Raw genomic sequence first — 19,861 nt, forward strand, 5'->3', positions numbered from 1 at the left:
CCCCTAGTGCTATAGTTCCAGTCAAAAGACTAGAGTGGCTAAAAGAGTGACAGTTAGACTGTCCAATCAGAGAAATCTAATTCAAATCCCTTGCAGACAGATAGTTTCAGGTCTTACTCAAACTAATCTGAAACTTGCAGTGCTCAATGTCAGATCTTTATGTAACAAATCCTTTTTAATCAATAATTTTATTTCCTCTTACAATCTTGACAAAAAGGGTCTGTGCCTTTTTTAGGGATAATGTGGTTACCCACAGGCTGTCATTTGGGGAGGCCTTATCATTTGAGTATGTATCTTTTAAAATGGAACAAAAATTATCTCCCTCTGTACTTTTTATAATCATTTCCAAACCTCCCCAATGCTGTCAAAATTCTATTGATGGATTTACTGAGATGCTTTCAGTTGTCCTGACAGAGTTTGACTGTTTGGTTATTACAGGTGATTTTAATGTTCACGTGGATAAGGCCTGTGACAGATATGCTAAAGAACTTTCTGCCATCCTTGAAACCTATGGCTCCAAGGGACACTCTCTGTATAACACAGTACATCAGTCCAACACACTTCACTTCCTCCCAGCTCGAGGCACTAAATTCCACAGGACTCCTGAGACCACCTTTGGCAGCCCCCACCTGCCAATGCAACCCTATGTAACTCCTGCCTGTTGATTTAATTCTAATAATTAAATATTTGACAGAATACATTATCCCATATGCAGGTGTTAACAAAAAATGAACTGACCTCTAATAAATACAAAAGAAATCACACTGCATCTATATGAGAGTGTGTGCATATTTCCAGGCACTATGCAGTGTATCATCGTTTATAATGTTCAGCCCTTTAACGCTGGTCGCACACTAACAATATAGCTACTTTAGAAGTTATAGCTTTGGCCTCCATCACTACTGTAAAAAACCTTGGAGTTATTTTGGTTGCACCTCTCTATAATCCAAGAGCTGGCACGAACTGACCTGCTGGCAGCAACAGCCTGTCTGGTCCATGTTCTCAGGTGTCGCAAACTCAAACTACTGAAGAGCTGAAGTCTCCTCCATACTTCACGTTTACTTTTAGAGAAAACTGCAGTGCAACTATACTGTGTCAAATTTCAGCTCTAATGCCTAAATGCATTCAGCAGGACATTCAGATCTGAGGTGATCACTCTGGAGGAACTCCCCCCTTCCTTCCTCTTGTTTCTTGTAAGGTCCAGTGAGGCATGGAGCATCTCTCAGGGACCAATGAGACAGAACATTAGTTATGTGCTGTAACCCAAGTTTCTGCATTTTGAGGGGGGGGGGGGGGGGTCATAGACAATTTTCTCTTTAGTGCTTAGCATGAGGAATGGGATAAGACCCATTAGCTAAAGCTCAGATACCTGTGCCCAATTCACAGAATCTTGGGTTACAATATGTAGCCAGTGGTACTGGCCCCATCAACCTGCACAGTGTTTATTGTTTTTTGTTGTTGTTGTTCTCCTCTATCACTCACCCCAATCAGTCGAGGTAAACTGAATCCGGTTCTGCTAGAGGTTTCCTCTCCACTGTCGCCAAGTGTTTGCTCATAATTCCTCACTGCCTGACTGGTGTGTAGTTTACTACACTGAAACAGAGAGTTGAATTTTCAAAATGAGTGTGATTATTTTACAATGTTATGGTCATATTTTGTAGGCTACTAGTCTGTATTCATTTTATAATGCTAAAACAATTAATTCAAATAATTGAGTCCATAGAATGACACAATAATAACAATTTATGCCATAGCAGTAACTGTATGTCAATACTTTGCTTACGACCCCCCCCCAAAAAAAAAAAAAAAAAAAACACACACACACATGGGCAACTGTAATAATTACCCAACCCTAGGAACATCAGGTGTTACCTTTAATGATGTCACAGTCTGACTGTACTCCTTGCAGTATATACATCAGCTGTGTCCTGAAATACCATTATCAAAAAAGTATGTGATCAGAAAGAGCAGCTACTCTTGTATATTGCTGAGCTGGAGCTTTCCCTCACACAGGAGCCAGTCATGCCACTGAAAGCTACAAACTTTCTTCTGTTTCTTTCCCTCTTTAGGAGTACACCAGTCTCTGCTGCTACTCTGGATAACTGTGTTTTCTTGGGAGAAGAGGAGAAAAACAATTTGTATGAAGATGGAGATGTAGTTATAGGAGGCTTATTCCCTCTACACTACAGCCCTGTTGTTTCTTTTCCAACATACAAGACAAAACCAGCCCCTATTATATATAAATAGTAAGTATTTTGTGCTGTAAAAGCTGTCTTACGTAACACCAAAAGAATGTATTATATTGGATTTGTATTAAGGGTATTACGTTTGCTTGCTCCATGTGATGAACCACTTTGCACTTCTTCATAGTTTTATCCCTCGTGCCTTGCGCTGGGTGCAGACCATGGTTTTTGCAATCAAAGAGATAAACCAGCGCAGTGACCTCCTGCCACAGCTCAAGCTGGGTTTCCATATCCGTGACAGCTGTGATGACATACCTGTGTCTCTCAGAGCATTGTTGGTGTTGGCAAATGGGCAGCCAGAGAGATCCACAACCGAGAGTTTGAACAGAGCTGAAGGTGTAGAAAGAAACATTAGTGATTCAACATTAGGCTGTGATGCTGTCCACAGGGCTGTGTCCCATGTTATCATAGGAGATGCTGCCTCTGGAGTGTCTATGGCTCTGCTAAGAAGCCTGGGTTCTTTCCATATCCCCCTGGTGAGACTGCTTGAGCAATCCTGCTGTGATAAACTAAATCATGTGTTATTACCATGTTAAATCAATGTGTCAAACAGTTGCAAAGTTGTTACTGTCCACTCCAAAATGTGACTTTTCATTAGCTAGGAAATAATTTAAATCTCTGCACTGATTTACATATCCTTGTATTATAGCTTAAGGTAAGTTTCCTGAATGCATAAAACATTGTGTAATCTTTTATCGCCAAATTTATAAAATTTTTGTTGGACAGAGATGCAGTCACTTGCATGAAAGTGACAAGATTAATTATAATTATTGATTTATTAACCATTTCAAATGTCTGTATTTCAAAACCAGTAATAATTCAGCTTCTTTCTTGCAACTGACAGACTAAACTCCCATTTTAATTTCAAACACAGGGTTTCTGCCTCACTGAATCCTTCTATAAAAAGGTGGCATTGTTTAGTGGAATTTGATGCTTATTTTAGAGGCTTTTCAGTGGACGAGGTGAGCTGAACGTGAACTATTGTCTGCTATATTTCTAGGTGAGCTATTTTGCGTCCTGCAGCTGTCTGAGTAACCAGAGGGAGTTCCCCACTTTCATGCGCACAATGCCTAGTGACGCCTTCCAGATCAGAGCACTGGCCCAGCTGGTTAGTTATTTTGGTTGGACCTGGGTAGGAGTGATTGGTGTGGACTCTGATTATGCTCGCTTTGCAATCCAGCTCTTCCTCCAGGAGTCTGTGAAATATGGTGTTTGTGCTGCTTACACTCATTTATACCCTGTGACCTTGGGTCAGCAGGCTCTAGATGAGCTTCTGGATGTGATTCAGGTACAACACTTTATTAACTGCATTTATAGCATATACTGGAATTGAATATCATGTCACTGTGTTTTATTATTTTTGCACCCCATATACCATGTAACATGTTTATGCACATTCTAAAATCTCTCCTTATATATAGTATTTTTGGGGCTTGAATATATATTATATAAATTACATGAGGACAAACAAAGAAAACATCCCTTAACTGTTCTACCTTGAACAACTTAAGTGTATCTACGTTTTCCCTGTTCAGATGGCATCTTCAAAGGTCATCATTAACTTTGCTAGTGAGTCAGAGATGCAGGGCATTTTGAGAGAAATCAGAAAACGGAATATAAAAGGCCTGCAATGGATTGCCAGTGAGGCCTGGGCCACCGCCAAAGCACTCTGGGAAAAGTTTGCAGATCTCCTGATGGGAACACTGGGTTTTGCAATCCGCAGAGCTGATGTGATTCCAGGGCTGAAGCAGCATCTCCTTGGTCTCAGGCCACCATATATTCACAAATCAGCTTTCTTGGCAGAACTGTGGGAAGAGACATTTAACTGTCGACTTAATGGGTCTGTCAACAGCCACTATCATGGGACCGGCAATTACCTCGACAGAGAGCCATGTAAAGGAACAGAGAATTTAAACGACGTTTACTCTGCTTATTCAGATGTGACACAGCTAAGAGTGTCATATAATGTCTACAAGGCTGTGTATCTGGTGGCCCATGCCTTGGAAGATATGAGCAACTGCAAAGTGGGAATGGGGCCGTTCCTAAATGACACCTGTGCAGACCCAAAGAATTTTAAACCGTGGCAGGTGAGACTGATTGCACGTTCCAAATAATTATAATCTGTATAATGTTTTGAGTACTAATGTAAAAAATGTGATAAACAAATTAAAATCACAATTTTTTTTAACATCATTTTGTTTCTCCCTCAGCTAATCTACTACATGAAACGTGCCAATTTTTCAGCACTCGGGGAAATTATCAATTTTGATCAAAACGGTGACCCCATTGCTTATTATGATCTTGTAAACTGGCAGAGGAAGCCTGATGGTTCACTAAATTTGGTTAAAGTCGGTTTCTATGATGCCTCATCGCCTGCTGGACAGAGTCTGATCATAAATGACTCAGTAATTCAGTGGCCTATTGGGAAGCAGGTGTGTTCTCTGCAAACAGGCTTGAGACCATGTTCCCCTCTTAGACTGTTATATGTCCTCTTGATCCAGACAGCTGCCAATTTGTTCTTATTAGTATGTAATATACTTAATGATTAAACAAGCAAGAAAATGGCACCTTCAAACACAACCTACTAAGGCCGACAGGAGTCGCACGTGACCGCTGAAAACATAAACAGGATTAATAATTTAAACTGCAATATCAGATTGCAGTTACGTATCGCTTTACAAAAATTGGGGTAGCTACACTTATGAAGTGTGAAATTTTACAAATTGTATAGATTCCGTTGGTATTAGATTGGTAGGAAAGCTTTTGTTTCCATATTACAAATAAAAATATTTTATGCTACGATTACTAATGTAGTAAATATGTGTGTAGGAAAACATACAGTCATGTTTTATGTTATTGGGAATTTAAATATGACAAAAGCATGATCATTTTCATATTGACCAGCAGGTAATTATAATTTAACAATTACCCCCTTTTTGTAATTCTGTCAACAACTTAACATAAGTTATATTCAACTGTAACAACAGCATTTAAGGTCACACTGGAATCCATTTGCACAACTATTTTATGTTTTAGTCTGTAGGTGAAGTGAACCTATAGTGACAGAATCAGAATTAAACTCAGAATTTCTGAGTGGCTGAACTTTGCCTCTCAGGCTCTCCGGTCTGTATGCAGTGACAGTTGTCCTCCAGGTTCCCGCATCGCCAGGAGAAAGGGGGAACCCATGTGCTGTTTTGACTGTGTCCCCTGTGCTGAAGGAGAAGTTAGCAATAATACAGGTGTGTTGTGTTCTGTCATTTTTTTTTTTTTTTTTGTTATTCAAATATAAACTGAGCTGCATTTGTGCAAAATCAGCTTCTCTAAACTTAAGGGTGGTCTTTCTCTCCAATGTCAGATTCATTAGAGTGCTCACGCTGTTCAGAGGACACATGGCCCAATAAAGCCAGAGATCTCTGCATCCCAAAGGTTACTGAGTACCTGTCTTACCATGAATTAACAGGCATTTTGCTGTGTGGTGTCTCTGTCCTCGGAGCTTGTATTTCCCTCTCCATCATCGGCATGTTCCTCACCTACAAAGACACGCCACTGGTTCGGGCAAATAACATGGAATTGAGCTTCCTTCTCTTGATGTTCCTTGCTGTTTGTTTTCTTGTTGGCCTGTTGTTCATTGGGGAGCCTTCAGACTGGTTTTGCTACCTCAGGTACCCTGCCTTTGGGATCAGTTTTGCCCTCTGCATTTCATGCCTCCTGGCCAAGACAGCAGTAGTTCTAATGGCTTTTAGGTCCACACTTCCAGGAAGTACTGTCATGAAGTGGTTTGGCCCCAACCAACAGAGAGCCAGTGTGCTTTTAGGAACAGCGGTCCAGGTAGAAACACTTTCCATAAGCCAACTATATAAATACTCTGTCAGTCGTGTCAGTTAAAAATGATCATTCTGCTGCTTTTCCCTTCTGTTCAGGTAATAATCTGTCTTATTTGGCTGCTGACCAGTCCACCTCATGCCAACAACAACACAAATTACCACAGGGCTACCATCATTATTGAGTGTGTCACTGGTTCAGAGGTTGGCTTCTGGTGTGTTCTTGGATACATTGGCATCCTGGCCTGTATGTGTTTCTTAATGGCTTTTTTGGCTCGGAAGCTGCCTGATAATTTTAATGAGGCAAAGTTCATCACCTTCAGTATGCTGATATTCTTTGTGGTGTGGATTACTTTTATTCCAGTGTATGTAAGCACAGCTGGAAAATACACAGTGGCTGTCCATATTTTTGCTATTTTAGCTTCAGCTAATGGACTCCTGTTTTGTATTTTTGCACCAAAGTGCTATATCATAATTTTCAAACCTGAAAAAAACAACAAGAAAACATTGATGCAAAGATAAAAGTGCTGATAAAGAATTTGTATGTGTAAGGAAAGCAATTTCTATTGAAATATCTTTGTGTTGTCCTATGAACTATTAAATATTCATGCTGAAAAGAATAAAAAAAGTTTTTATTTATTTACTTTTTTGACACAGTTAATATTTTATTCACTTTTATACCATTTTCTATAACAGGCTATTGTCAGATCTAAATTAAAAACATACATAGATTGATTTTTATTATTATGTTAATAGACGTCCTCCTCTGACACTCATTATAAGATGATCTGATCCCAGATGGAGCATGTACAAGTTGAATAACACTGGCCAACGATTCTAACCCTGGGCAACTCCACATATAATGGTCTACTCAGATTTATGATTATAAATGGAAATAACATAATGTCATCCACACACAAATGGCTAAACTGAAAACGCAGCACCCAACTACATTAATAGACATGACAGCAGACATCAGTTGTGTTCACCCTGGGTGCATGATGGCACAGCATGCAGTTGTTCCAGGAAAAGCTAGCTTATGAGTGTTTCTCCTTCACCCCTGAGAAGTGATAGCAGGCCGATCACTATTAGTATGTTTACCTTGGTATATATTTTAGCCTATAGTTGCATTCATTCCAAAGGCATTGTTATTAAAGTTGCTATAACAAATCAATATACCTCTTAGAATCCCTTCTCTTCAAAGAGTGTTTCTGCAGAAAGAAACTGACAAAGTCAGAGGGCGGGTGTTTGAGCACCACCTGGGATCTATCTGTGCAAGTGTGTCATGTGGGAAATAAATCACCATTTTACAAAGCACTGACATTGGACACAGTTCTTATAAGAACTGTGTTAACATCTCTAAAAAAACACAGAGCAGACATGCAGATAACTATTGTTACATCTTTGTCTATCCTCTATGTGAACACAGTTTGCTGTTGTGAACTGTTTGGCAGGTTTCACATGCCAAGTTTGTTTAAGCAGGGAGACATAATGATCGGAGGGATTTTCCCAGTTTTCAACAAAGAGATAAGCAACACTTACACATTTGAGAGGGAGCCACCAGGAGTGAAATGTGCAGGGTAAGATTTAATACTGTACATCTGACTCTTTTTATTTCATATTTGCTTTTCTGCTCTTATTTTCCAGACTTCCTGCAGTGTGTACATGTACAATAACAGTTCTTTAATTTTTTACATATGTCAATCACCAAAATCTTTTTAGATTTGACCTACGAGCTTTTCAATGGAGTCAAGTGATGATATTTTCAATTGAAGAAATCAACAAAGACCCTGCTCTCCTGCCAAACATATCTCTTGGCTACAAGATCCTTAATTCTTGTTCTTCTCCTACAAATACTTTACGTGCTGCTCTAACACTGGCTGGTAGACCAGAGGAGACAGAGTCAACTTTACCTTGTCCTCCAGCTATATCTGCCCTCATTGCAGAGTCAGGATCATCTCAGTCTTTAGTTGTGGCTGGAATGCTTGGACCATTTCAAGTGCCAATAGTAAGAGATTAAATGTTTTATAACTTTAATGTTATGTGATATTTGATGTTTTTGTTGTGTTTGTTCTATGGGATTTTTTCCCATTTCTTTTGCAATTCTTTTTATAGGTCAGTTACTTCTCAACATGTGCCTGCCTGAGTAACAGACTGGAATATCCCTCCTTTTTTCGGACAATTCCCAGCGACTACTTCCAGGCAAAAGCTTTGGCAGCACTGGTCAAACATTTTGGCTGGCAGTGGATTGGGGTTATACAGTCTGATGAAGATTATGGCCGAAATGGGATCCTGGCATTTAGTGAGGAAGTTAAAAAGTTTGGAGTCTGTATTGCATTTGTTGAGAAAGTTCTACGTACATACACTATGGATAAAATTCTCAATGTTGTAGAAATGATCAAGCAGTCAACTGTAAATGTCATTTTAGCTTTTGCTGCTGAGGGTGACTTTTATCCTTTGATGAAAGAAGTAATAAAACAAAACATTACAGGAATTCAGTGGATTGCAAGTGAAGCCTGGATAACAGCATCTCGAATCTCCACACCAGAAACCTACCAATCTTTTGGTGGAGCCCTAGGATTTGCATTACAGAGGATGGCTATCCCAAACCTAAAACCATTTCTTGCAGGTATTAGCCCATATAAGGATCCAAGTGCAGCCTTTGTGAGGGATTTCTGGGAGATTATGGTTGGTTGCAGACCTGTTTTACCTGGGGAATACATCGATGCTGAGGCAACAAATGTAATATGCAAAGGCAATGAGACATTAATTAATTTTCAAGATGTGTTTTTTAATGTGACACAACTGAGAGAGACCTATAATGTGCATAAGGCAGTTTATGCCATTGCACACGCCCTACATCAACTGGTATTCTGCCAACCAGCTGGAGAAAAACCAGTGAAGCCATGTTTGAATGTATCAGAGATTCAGCCCAAACAGGTGTGAAATAGTGCTAGTAAATCCAAGGTCCTCAACATGTTCACAAATACACTGATTGAATGTGTCTGGTATTTTTTCATATGATAATTTAATCTGTTCTTTTTCTCAGGTGACTGAGCACTTACAAAGGGTAAATTTCAAAAATGAATTTGGGGATCATATTTACTTTGATAAGAACGGTGATCCCCCTGCTTCATATGACATTATTAACTGGCAGCTGAGTGACGGGCAGGTAGAACATGTGACACTGGGTCATTTTGCCTCTGATACTAACGGTGACTACAAGCTCAGCATTCAGGAGGAACACATAGTGTGGAGGACAGGGAACATGGTATCGTGGATAGTTTTCATGCAATAAGATTTAAGTAAAATAGTGTTTTCTTTGCACTACATTTTAAAATTGTCTTCTGACTTTATGTTTTTCAGGTTCCAACATCAGTGTGCTCTGATGTTTGTCCAGTAGGGACCAGGAAAGCTCAAATTAAGGGGAAACCCACCTGTTGCTTTGACTGTATCCCATGTGCTGATGGGACTATAGCCAATTTAACAGGTAGTACATATTAAATACACATATTAACAGCATTGAAACAAATGTGCATAATCCAGTATCCAATTATTGTCACTGCACCATTTTTTGAATTTTCTTGCTCTGACTTTCTTGCATTTTTTGGGGCAGTATTGTTTTGAGCAAACATGATATCTGGATGTACAGCTCATGCTTCATTTTTACCCTAAACAGGTGCAGCAGACTGCACACCCTGTCCCCAGGAATTCTGGTCCAATGAGAGGAAAGACCAGTGCATTCCTAAAACGGTTGAGTTCCTGACATATCACGAGCCCATGGGAATCGCTATAACAGTTGTATCCATATTAGGAGCTTCCCTGTCGCTGGCCACAATTATGGTTTTCTTCCACTACAGAGAAACCCCTGTGATAAAGGCCAGCAACTCTGAACTGAGCTGTTTTCTGTTGTTTTGTCTTTTTTTGTGTTTTCTCTGTCCTCTCACTTTCATCGGCAGACCCACAGTTTGGACATGCATGCTGCGCCACACAGCTTTCGGTGTGACGTTTGCACTTTGTATTTCCTGTGTCTTGGGAAAAACTATTGTTGTTGTCACAGCTTTTAAAGCCACAGTTCCTGGCAACAAAATTGCAAGAAAGTTTGGTCCTGCACAGCAAAGGATCATAGTGTTCTCCTGCACTTTGATTCAGATAGTGATATGTATACTATGGCTTGAGTTGAAGCCACCTTTTCCAGACATGGTTTTCAGATACAGCAATAAGAAAATAGTTTTGGAATGTAATACAGGCTCTGAGGCTGCGTTCTATGCAGTGCTGGGGTACATAGGACTTCTCGCAATTACATGTTTGGTTCTGGCATTTCTAGCAAGAAAGCTACCTGATAACTTTAATGAAGCCAAATTCATCACATTCAGCATGCTGATATTCTGCGCTGTGTGGATTACCTTTATTCCAGCATACATCAGCTCTCCAGGAAAGTTCACTGTAGCTGTGGAAACTTTCGCCATTTTGTCTTCAGCATTTGGCTTATTCATTTGCATTTTTGCACCTAAATGCTACATAATATTGATCAAACCTGAGAAAAATACCAAGAGACATGTTATGGGAAAAATCTGAACCAAAAATATGATCTTTTAGATCGATAGATAGAAGTTACTCTTATTTCTAATTATTATATAATGTAGTGTAGAAGTACTGTTTTATTAATAAACAGTATTGTATGATACAGTTTATATTCTTAAAGCTGATGTTTAATTAATGTTATACTTATCCAATATGATGGTATACAGTGGGTACGGAAAGTATTCAGACCCCTTTAAATTTTTCACTCTTTGTGTCATTGCAGCCATTTGCCAAAATCAAAAAAGTTCATTTTATTTCTCATTAATGTACACTCAGCACCCCATCTTGACAGAAAAAAACAGAAATGTAGACATTTTTGCAAATTTATTAAAAAAGAAAAACTGAAATATCGCATGGTCATAAGTATTCAGACCCTTTGCAGTGACACTCATATTTAACTCACATGCTGTCCATTTCTTCTGATCCTCCTTGAGATGGTTCTGCTCCTTCATTGGAGTCCAGCTGTGTTTAATTAAACTGATTGGACTTGATTAGGAAAGGCACACACCTGTCTATATAAGACCTTACAGCTCACAGTGCATGTCAGAGCAAATGAGAATCATGAGGTCGAACGAACTGCCCAAGGAGCTTAGAGACAGAATTGTGGCAAGGCACAGAGATGAGATGCTCAATTGGGTTTAGGTCAGGGCTCTGGCTGGGCCAGTCAAGAACGGTCACAGAGTTGTTCCGAAGCCACTCCTTTGTTATTTTAGCTGTGTGCTTAGGGTCATTGTCCTGTTGAAAGGTGAACGTTCGGCCCAGTCTGAGGTCCTGAGCACTCTGGAAGAGGTTTTCTTCCAGGATATCTCTGTACTTGGCCGCATTCATCTTTCCTTCAATTGCAACCAGTCGTCCTGTCCCTGCAGCTGAAAAACACCCCCACAACATGATGCTCCCACCACCATGTTTCACTGTAGGGATTGTATTGGGCAGGTGATGAGCAGTGCCTGGTTTTCTCCACACATACCGCTTACAATTAACGCCAAAAACTTCAATCTTGGTCTCATCAGACCAGAGAATCTTATTTCTCATAGTCTGGGAGTCCTTCATGTGTTTTTTGGCAAACTCTATGCGGGCTTTCATGTGTCTTGCACTGAGTAGAGTCTTCCGTCGGGCCACTCTGCCATAAAGCCCCGACTGGTGGAGGGCTGCAGTGATAGTTGACTTTGTGGAACTTTCTCCCATCTCCCTACTGCATCTCTGGAGCTCAGCCACAGTGATCTTTGGGTTCTTCTTTACCTCTCTCACCAAGGCTCTTCTCCCACAATTGCTCAGTTTGGCTGGACGGCCAGGTCTAGGAAGAGTTCTGGTCGTCCCAAACTTTTTCCATTTGAGGATTATGGAGGCCACTGTGCTCTTAGGAACCTTGAGTGCTGCAGAAATTCTTTTGTAACCTTGGCCAGATCTGTGCCTTGCCACAATTCTGTCTCTAAGCTCCTTAGGCAGTTCGTTCGACCTCATGATTCTCATTTGCTCTGACATGCACTGTGAGCTGTAAGGTCTTATATGGACAGGTGTGTGCCTTTCCTAATCAAGTCCAATCAGTTTAATTAAACACAGCTGGACTCCAATGAAGGAGCGGAACCATCTCAAGGAGGATCAGAAGAAATGGACGGCATGTGAGTTAAATATGAGTCACTGCAAAGGGTCTGAATACTTATGACCATGTGATATTTCAGTTTTTCTTTTTTAATAAATTTGCAAAAATGTCTACATTTCTGGTTTTTTCTGTCAAGATGGGGTGCTGAGTGTACATTAATGAGAAATAAAATGAACTTTTTTGATTTTGGCAAATGGCTGCAATGACACAAAGACTGAAAAATTTAAAGGGGTCTGAATACTTTCCATACCCACTGTATATGGACAGGATGTGCTTTACTGTATTTGAAAACCACTGATAATATCAGAATTTTGTAATGCACATATTTATTTCATTTCAAAAATGTCAATAAATGGTGTTTATTAGATATTTAATTCTTCTAAAACCTTTTATTTTTTTGATATGTAAATATTCTGGATTTGTGTAGATTTTGTAACTTTGAGAACACTGAATTAACTATTCAAAGTTCAATCGTGCTAGATATTATTGGATTCACTAGTCTGAGCCAGGCTGTGAAGCTTTACGTGTACTGTATATAGTGATTTACACTGGGGCCTGCAACTGGGAGCACTACTTTTATCTTATATTTTTTATGTTATGAAATATTAATTATACCCTATTAGGTTTTATTAACAATCTTGGCTATGTACAATTGGATATACTGACAAGTATTGCTACATTATGTTGCTAAAAAGTGACTTAAGAGCATGGTGATTTTCAGGCATGTTCTAGAGCATTCCAATCCATACGCCCCAGTAAGTGAGAATCAATGTTAATTTCATTGAAGAAATATTTTCGTTATAATTTTCGTCACTGACATGTCACTGACGAAAACTAAATGAAAGTTAAATGATGATGACTAAAACAATAATTAAAATATATTGACATTTTTGTTAACTAATAAAAATGAGACGAAAATGTGAGTCAGGGATGTTTCTGGAAAAGATCCAGTCAGAATTAATCTTCTAAGACATGTAAGACGCATTTGAAAAGTAACTGATCCACCTGATGACACGGGATGCGCGAGTGTACAACATCATCTTGAATAGCCTACATTGGGTTTCTGTCTGACTTAAACTATAATGAAATGGCAAAAGCTGGGAGAAAACAAAGAGAAGATATATCTGTCAATTTCATGCTTGATGCATTGGGATTACTGCCAAATAAAGTTTTTTGTTTTGAGTTGCACTTTTGCTTAAAAGAATGAAGAATGTCATATGCAAGTTATAAACCATGTATATCTAATTTTTGATCTTTTGCGGAAAGGCCATTTTCCATATATTTAATGAACATTGTTCTTATTTAATTTTAATTCAGAATATTTTGTATATTACAATAGTTGAACTAAGTTATACTTAAATTTAACCCAATATATTTTAGTCTAAAACTAAACTAAACTAAAACTAAAATTGCATTTTAGTTAAAGACTATGACTAAAACTAAATTAAAATCTGCTGTCAAAATTAACACTGGCAAGAATTACACCATACGTCATTATGAGATACGATCTGACATGTTTTTCCTTTGGTGAATGCAGTGCACTTCCATATGAATATGGTAAATGTAAAAACGTTTAAAAAAAAAGTTAAAAACTTTTTTATTATTTGCAGCATGAATATTTTTTAGTTCATAGGACAACACAAAGATATTTCAATAAAAATTTCTTTCACATACAAATTCTTTATCAGCACTTTTATCTTTGCATCAATGTTTTCTTGTTGTTTTTTTCAGGTTTGAAAATTATGATATAGCACTTTGGTGCAAAAATACAAAACAGGAGTCCATTAGCTGAAGCTAAAATAGCAAAAATATGGACAGCCACTGTGTATTTTCCAGCTGTGCTTACATACACTGGAATAAAAGTAATCCACACCGCAAAGAATATCAGCATACTGAAGGTGATGAACTTTGCCTCATTAAAATTATCAGGCAGCTTCCGAGCCAAAAAAGCCATTAAGAAACACATACAGGCCAGGATGCCAATGTATCCAAGAACACACCAGAAGCCAACCTCTGAACCAGTGACACACTCAATAATGATGGTAGCCATGTGGTAATTTGTGTTGTTGTTGGCATGAGGTGGACTGGTCAGCAGCCAAATAAGACAGATTATTACCTGAACAGAAGGGAAAAGCAGCAGAATGATCATTTTTAACTGACACGACTGACAGAGTATTTATATAGTTGGCTTATGGAAAGTGTTTCTACCTGGACCGCTGTTCCTAAAAGCACACTGGCTCTCTGTTGGTTGGGGCCAAACCACTTCATGACAGTACTTCCTGGAAGTGTGGACCTAAAAGCCATTAGAACTACTGCTGTCTTGGCCAGGAGGCATGAAATGCAGAGGGCAAAACTGATCCCAAAGGCAGGGTACCTGATGTAGCAAAACCAGTCTGAAGGCTCCCCAATGAACAACAGGCCAACAAGAAAACAAACAGCAAGGAACATCAAGAGAAGGAAGCTCAATTCCATGTTGTTTGCCCGAACCAGTGGCGTGTCTTTGTAGGTGAGGAACATGCCGAGGATGGAGAGGGAAATACAAGCTCCGAGGACAGAGACACCACACAGCAAAATGCCTGTTAATTCATGGTAAGACAGGTACTCAGTAACCTTTGGGATGCAGAGATCTCTGGCTTTATTGGGCCATGTGTCCTCTGAACAGCGTGAGCACTCTAATGAATCTGACATTGGAGAGAAAGACCACCCTTAAGTTTAGAGAAGCTGATTTTGCACAAATGCAGCTCAGTTTATATTTGAATAACAAAAAAAAAAAAAAAAAATGACAGAACACAACACACCTGTATTATTGCTAACTTCTCCTTCAGCACAGGGGACACAGTCAAAACAGCACAGGGGTTCCCCCTTTCTCCTGGCGATGCGGGAACCTGGAGGACAACTGTCACTGCATACAGACCGGAGAGCCTGAGAGGCAAAGTTCAGCCACTCAGAAAGACTGATTTTAATTCTGATTCTGTCACTATAGGTTCACTTCACCTACAGACTAAAACATAAAATAGTTGTGCAAATGGATTCCAGTGTGACCTTAAATGCTGTTGTTACAGTTGAATATAACTTATGTTAAGTTGTTGACAGAATTACAAAAAGGGGGTAATTGTTAAATTATAATTACCTGCTGGTCAATATGAAAATGATCATGCTTTTGTCATATTTAAATTCCCAATAACATAAAACATGACTGTATGTTTTCCTACACACATATTTACTACATTAGTAATCGTAGCATAAGGTATTTTTATTTGTAATATGGAAACAAAAGCTTTCCTACCAATCTAATACCAATGGAATCTATACAATTTGTAAAATTTCACACTTCATAAATTTAGCTACCCCCATTTTTCTATAGCAATACGTAACTGCAATCTGATATTGCAGTTTAAATTATTAATCCTGTTTATGTTTTCAGCAGTCACGTGCGACTCCTGTCGGCCTTAGTAGGTTGTGTTTGAAGGTGCCATTTTCTTGCTTGTTTAATCATTAAGTATATTACATACTAATAAGAACAAATTGGCAGCTGTCTGGATCAAGAGGACATATAACAGTCTAAGAGGGGAACATGGTCTCAAGCCTGTTTGCAGAGAACACACCTGCTTCCCAACAGGCCACTGAATTACTGAGTCATTTATGATCAGACTCTGTCCAGCAGGCGATGAGGCATCATAGAAACCGACTTTAACCAAATTTAGTGAACCATCAGGCTTCCTCTGCCAGTTTACGAGATCATAATAAGCAATGGGGTCACCGTTTTGATCAAAAATGACTTTTTCCCCGAGTGCTGAAAAATTGGCACGTTTCATGTAGTAGATTAGCTGAGGGAGAAACAAAATGATGTTAAAAAAAATGTGATTTTCATTTATCACATTTTTTAAATTTCTACACAAAACATTATATAGATTATAATTATTTGGAACGTGCAATCAGTCTCACCTGCCACGGTTTAAAATTCTTTGGGTCTGCACAGGTGTCATTTAGGAACGGCCCCATTCCCACTTTGCAGTTGCTCATATCTTCCAAGGCATGGGCCACCAGATACACAGCCTTGTAGACATTATATGACACTCTTAGCTGTGTCACATCTGAATAAGCAGAGTAAACGTCATTTAAATTCTCTGTTCCTTTACATGGCTCTCTGTCAAGGTAATTGCCAGTCCCATGATAGTGGCTGTTGACAGACCCATTAAGTTTACAGTTAAATGTCTCTTCCCACAGTTCTGCCAAGAAAGCTGATTTGTGAATATATGGTGGCCTGAGACCAAGGAGATGCTGCCTCAGCCCTGGAATCACATCAGCTCTGCGGATTGCAAAACCCAGTGTTCCCATCAGGAGATCTCCAGAATTTTCCCAGAGTGCTGTGGCAGTGGCCCAGGCCTCACTGGCAATCCATTGCAGGCCTTTTATATTACGTTTTCTGATTTCTGTCAAAATGCTCTGCATCTCTGACTCACTAGAAAAGTTAATGATGACCTTTGAGGATGCCATCTGAATATGGAAAGTGTAAATGCAATTAATATTTGATGAAGTTTTTATGCAGTAACAAATAAAGAAATACATGAAATTAACTATTAATTATCGGTTGTAAGGTAATACACATATTCAGGCAATTATAATAATAGTGATACATGTAGAAATGTAAAGATAAAGTTAGACTACTGCCCTAATGAATATGTATTATAGGGTGAAAAAAAATATTGCATGTCTCAAGTGCAGTTCATAAACAGAGAGAGATATTGGAAAAAATCTATTGCCATTTTTTTAAAGCAAAGATTTGAGTGCTACAGTACAAATTGGTGTGAGTGTTGTCAACTAAAAATCAATATAAGCTGAATGAGAAAAGGGCAAAAAAGATTTTTAGTAACGAAGACTACATATAGGTCTTATAGTAGCCTATATCGATAATTTATGTGGTAATTTTATGTAGGTTTATGTATGTTATAAGTGGTTAGATATGTACTGTAATTATATTTCAAATAAATGGCTAAACTTGTTTAGCAAATGCTCAGAATGTAGTTCACACTTCCCTGTTTATATTACTGTATGTTTTCTGCCCTGTCTGCACCTATATGAGAAAATTTTAATGATGCAGTGGTACCTGAATAATACCCAGAAGCTCATCTAGAGCCTGCTGACCCAAGGTCACAGGGTATAAATGAGTGTAAGCAGCACAAACACCATATTTCACAGACTCCTGGAGGAAGAGCTGGATTGCAAAGCGAGCATAATCAGAGTCCACACCAATCACTCCTACCCAGGTCCAACCAAAATAACTAACCAGCTGGGCCAGTGCTCTGATCTGGAAGGCGTCACTAGGCATTGTGCGCATGAAAGTGGGGAACTCCCTCTGGTTACTCAGACAGCTGCAGGATGCAAAATAGCTCACCTAGAAATATAGCAGACAATAGTTCACGTTCAGCTCACCTCGTCCACTGAAAAGCCTCTAAAATAAGCATCAAATTCCACTAAACAATGCCACCTTTTTATAGAAGGATTCAGTGAGGCAGAAACCCTGTGTTTGAAATTAAAATGGGAGTTCAGGCTGTCAGTTGCAAGAAAGAAGCTGAATTATTACTGGTTTTGAAATACAGACATTTGAAATGGTTAATAAATCAATAATTATAATTAATCTTGTCATTTTCAAGTGCAAGTGACTGCATCTCTGTCCAACAAAAATGTTTATAAATTTGGCGATAAAAGATTACACAATGTTTTATGCGTTCAGGAAACTTACCTTAAGCTATAATACAAGGATATGTAAATCAGTGCAGAGATTTAAATTATTTCCTAGCTAATGAAAAGTCACATTTTGGAGTGGACAGTAACAGCTTTGCAACTGTTTGACACATTGATTTAACATGGTAATAACACATGATTTAGTTTATCACAGCAGGATTGCTCAAGCAGTCTCACCAGGGGGATATGGAAAGAACCCAGGCTTCTTAGCATAGCTATAGACACTCCAGAGGCAGCATCTCCTATGATAACATGGGACACAGCCCTGTGGACAGCATCACAGCCTAATGTTGAATCACTAATGTTTCTTTCTACACCTTCAGCTCTGTTCAAACTCTCGGTTGTGGATCTCTCTGGCTGCCCATTTGCCAACACCAACAATGCTCTGAGAGACACAGGTATGTCATTACAGCTGTCACGGATATGGAAACCCAGCTTGAGCTGTGGCAGGAGGTCACTGCGCTGGTTTATCTCTTTGATTGCAAAAGCCATGGTCTGCATCCAGCGCAAGGTACGAGAGCTGAAACTATAAAGAAGTGCAAAGTGGTTCATCACACAACAAATAACCACAATACCGGGAATGCAAATCCAAAAAAATGTAATATGCATAATAAACAAGCAAATACTATGACATATATTCAAAAAAGTCACCTACTACTTATATATAATAGGGGCTGGTTTTGTTTTGTATGTTGGAAAAGAAGCAACAGGGCTGTAGTGTAGAGGGAATAAGCCTCCTATAACTATATCTCCATCTTCATACAAATTGTTTTTCTCCTCTTCTCCCAAGAAAACACAGTTATCCAGAGTAGCAGCAGAGACTGGTGTACTCCTAAAGAGGGAAAGAAACAGAAGAAAGTTTGTAGCTTTCAGTGGCATGACTGGCTCCTGTGTGAGGGAAAGCTCCAGCTCAGCAATATACAAGAGTAGCTGCTCTTTCTGATCACATACTTTTTTGATAATGGTATTTCAGGACACAGCTGATGTATATACTGCAAGGAGTACAGTCAGACTGTGACATCATTAAAGGTAACACCTGATGTTCCTAGGGTTAGGTGTGGCCTAAATGGCAGTGGGTGTGGGGGGAGTATCTTTATAATCAGCTCTTTATTTATTGAAAATTCTGCTGCTGTTTTAATTTGCTCAATCAGTCATGTTTAATATAATGTAAAATTTTAATTTTTAAATTAATTGTTGTGAGTGAAGCCCTGTGATGTACTGGTGACCTTTCCAGGGTGTCACCCTGCCTTTCACCCAAAGACAACTGGGATAGGCTCCAGTAAGAGGGTATAGATAATGAATGACCCCTGTGATAAAGGCCAGCAACTCTGAACTGAGCTGTTTTCTGTTGTTTTGTCTTTTTTTGCCTTTTCTCTGTCCTCTCACTTTCATCGGCAGACCCACAGTTTGGACATGAATGCTGCGCCACACAGCTTTCGGTGTGACGTTTTCACTTTGTATTTCCTGTGACATTTTGTCTTCAGCATTTGGCTTATTCATTTGCATTTTTGCACCTAAATGCTACATAATATTGATCAAACCTGAGAAAAATACCAAGAGACATGTTATGGGAAAAATCTGAACCAAAAATATGATCTTTTAGATCGATAGATAGAAGTTACTCTTATTTCTAATTATTATATAATGTAGTGTAGAAGTACTGTTTTATTAATAAACAGTATTGTATGATACAGTTTATATTCCTAAAGCTGATGTTTAATTAATGTTATACTTATCCAATATGATGGTATATATGGGCAGGATGTGCTTTACTGTATTTGAAAACCACTGATGAAAATGATTACTTGATATTTATTACTATGATATATCAAAATAATATCAGATTTTTGTAATACACATTTATTTTT

General features: G+C 38.8%; 3 protein-coding genes across 3 annotated transcripts; 2 read left to right on the top strand and 1 right to left on the bottom strand.

Moving 5' to 3' along the window:
* The first annotated feature begins 510 nt into the window (after positions 1-510).
* LOC113134316 (extracellular calcium-sensing receptor-like) lies at positions 511-6,586 on the top strand. Its single transcript, XM_026313627.1, has 9 exons — positions 511-647; positions 2,070-2,246; positions 2,371-2,719; positions 3,244-3,531; positions 3,779-4,330; positions 4,454-4,675; positions 5,359-5,482; positions 5,599-6,071; positions 6,164-6,586. Exons 1-9 carry the CDS (start codon positions 511-513, stop codon positions 6,584-6,586), a joined length of 2,745 nt encoding a protein of 914 aa, XP_026169412.1.
* A 969-nt stretch (positions 6,587-7,555) lies between these two features.
* On the top strand, positions 7,556-10,642 carry LOC113122968 (extracellular calcium-sensing receptor-like). The gene is made up of 7 exons (XM_026294676.1): positions 7,556-7,644; positions 7,723-7,725; positions 7,787-8,072; positions 8,180-8,752; positions 9,114-9,236; positions 9,431-9,554; positions 9,750-10,642. The coding sequence occupies exons 1-7, from the start codon at positions 7,556-7,558 to the stop codon at positions 10,640-10,642; spliced, it is 2,091 nt and encodes a 696-aa protein (XP_026150461.1).
* A 3,299-nt stretch (positions 10,643-13,941) lies between these two features.
* Positions 13,942-18,509, bottom strand: LOC113134326 (extracellular calcium-sensing receptor-like). The gene is made up of 7 exons (XM_026313641.1): positions 18,171-18,509; positions 17,356-17,643; positions 16,194-16,745; positions 15,854-16,075; positions 15,047-15,170; positions 14,457-14,929; positions 13,942-14,364 (listed from the first exon to the last, which is right to left on the bottom strand). Exons 1-7 carry the CDS (start codon positions 18,492-18,494, stop codon positions 13,942-13,944), a joined length of 2,406 nt encoding a protein of 801 aa, XP_026169426.1. The 5' UTR covers positions 18,495-18,509.
* Positions 18,510-19,861: the final 1,352 nt, after the last annotated feature.

This window comes from Mastacembelus armatus, chromosome 13 (assembly GCF_900324485.2).
Source record: "Mastacembelus armatus chromosome 13, fMasArm1.2, whole genome shotgun sequence".
Classification (NCBI taxonomy): Eukaryota; Metazoa; Chordata; class Actinopteri; order Synbranchiformes; family Mastacembelidae; genus Mastacembelus; species Mastacembelus armatus.

Bases quoted from the DNA above. Each gene is read 5' to 3' on its own strand.
- LOC113122968 (XM_026294676.1), top strand. From the start codon at position 7,556: ATGATCGGAGGGATTTTCCCAGTTTTCAACAAAGAGATAAGCAACACT. The intron at 8,073-8,179 runs GTAAGAGATTAA...TTCTTTTTATAG, and splicing joins GACCATTTCAAGTGCCAATA to GTCAGTTACTTCTCAACATG. The intron at 8,753-9,113 runs GTTGGTTGCAGA...TCTTTTTCTCAG, and splicing joins GGGATTTCTGGGAGATTATG to GTGACTGAGCACTTACAAAG.
- LOC113134326 (XM_026313641.1), bottom strand. From the start codon at position 18,494: ATGCAGACCATGGCTTTTGCAATCAAAGAGATAAACCAGCGCAGTGAC. The intron at 16,076-16,193 runs GTGAGACTGATT...TTTCTCCCTCAG, and splicing joins AGAATTTTAAACCGTGGCAG to CTAATCTACTACATGAAACG. The intron at 14,930-15,046 runs GTGTGTTGTGTT...CTCCAATGTCAG, and splicing joins AGAAGTTAGCAATAATACAG to ATTCATTAGAGTGCTCACGC.
- LOC113134316 (XM_026313627.1), top strand. From the start codon at position 511: ATGGCTCCAAGGGACACTCTCTGTATAACACAGTACATCAGTCCAACA. The intron at 2,247-2,370 runs GTAAGTATTTTG...ACTTCTTCATAG, and splicing joins GCCCCTATTATATATAAATA to TTTTATCCCTCGTGCCTTGC. The intron at 3,532-3,778 runs GTACAACACTTT...TTCCCTGTTCAG, and splicing joins AGCTTCTGGATGTGATTCAG to ATGGCATCTTCAAAGGTCAT.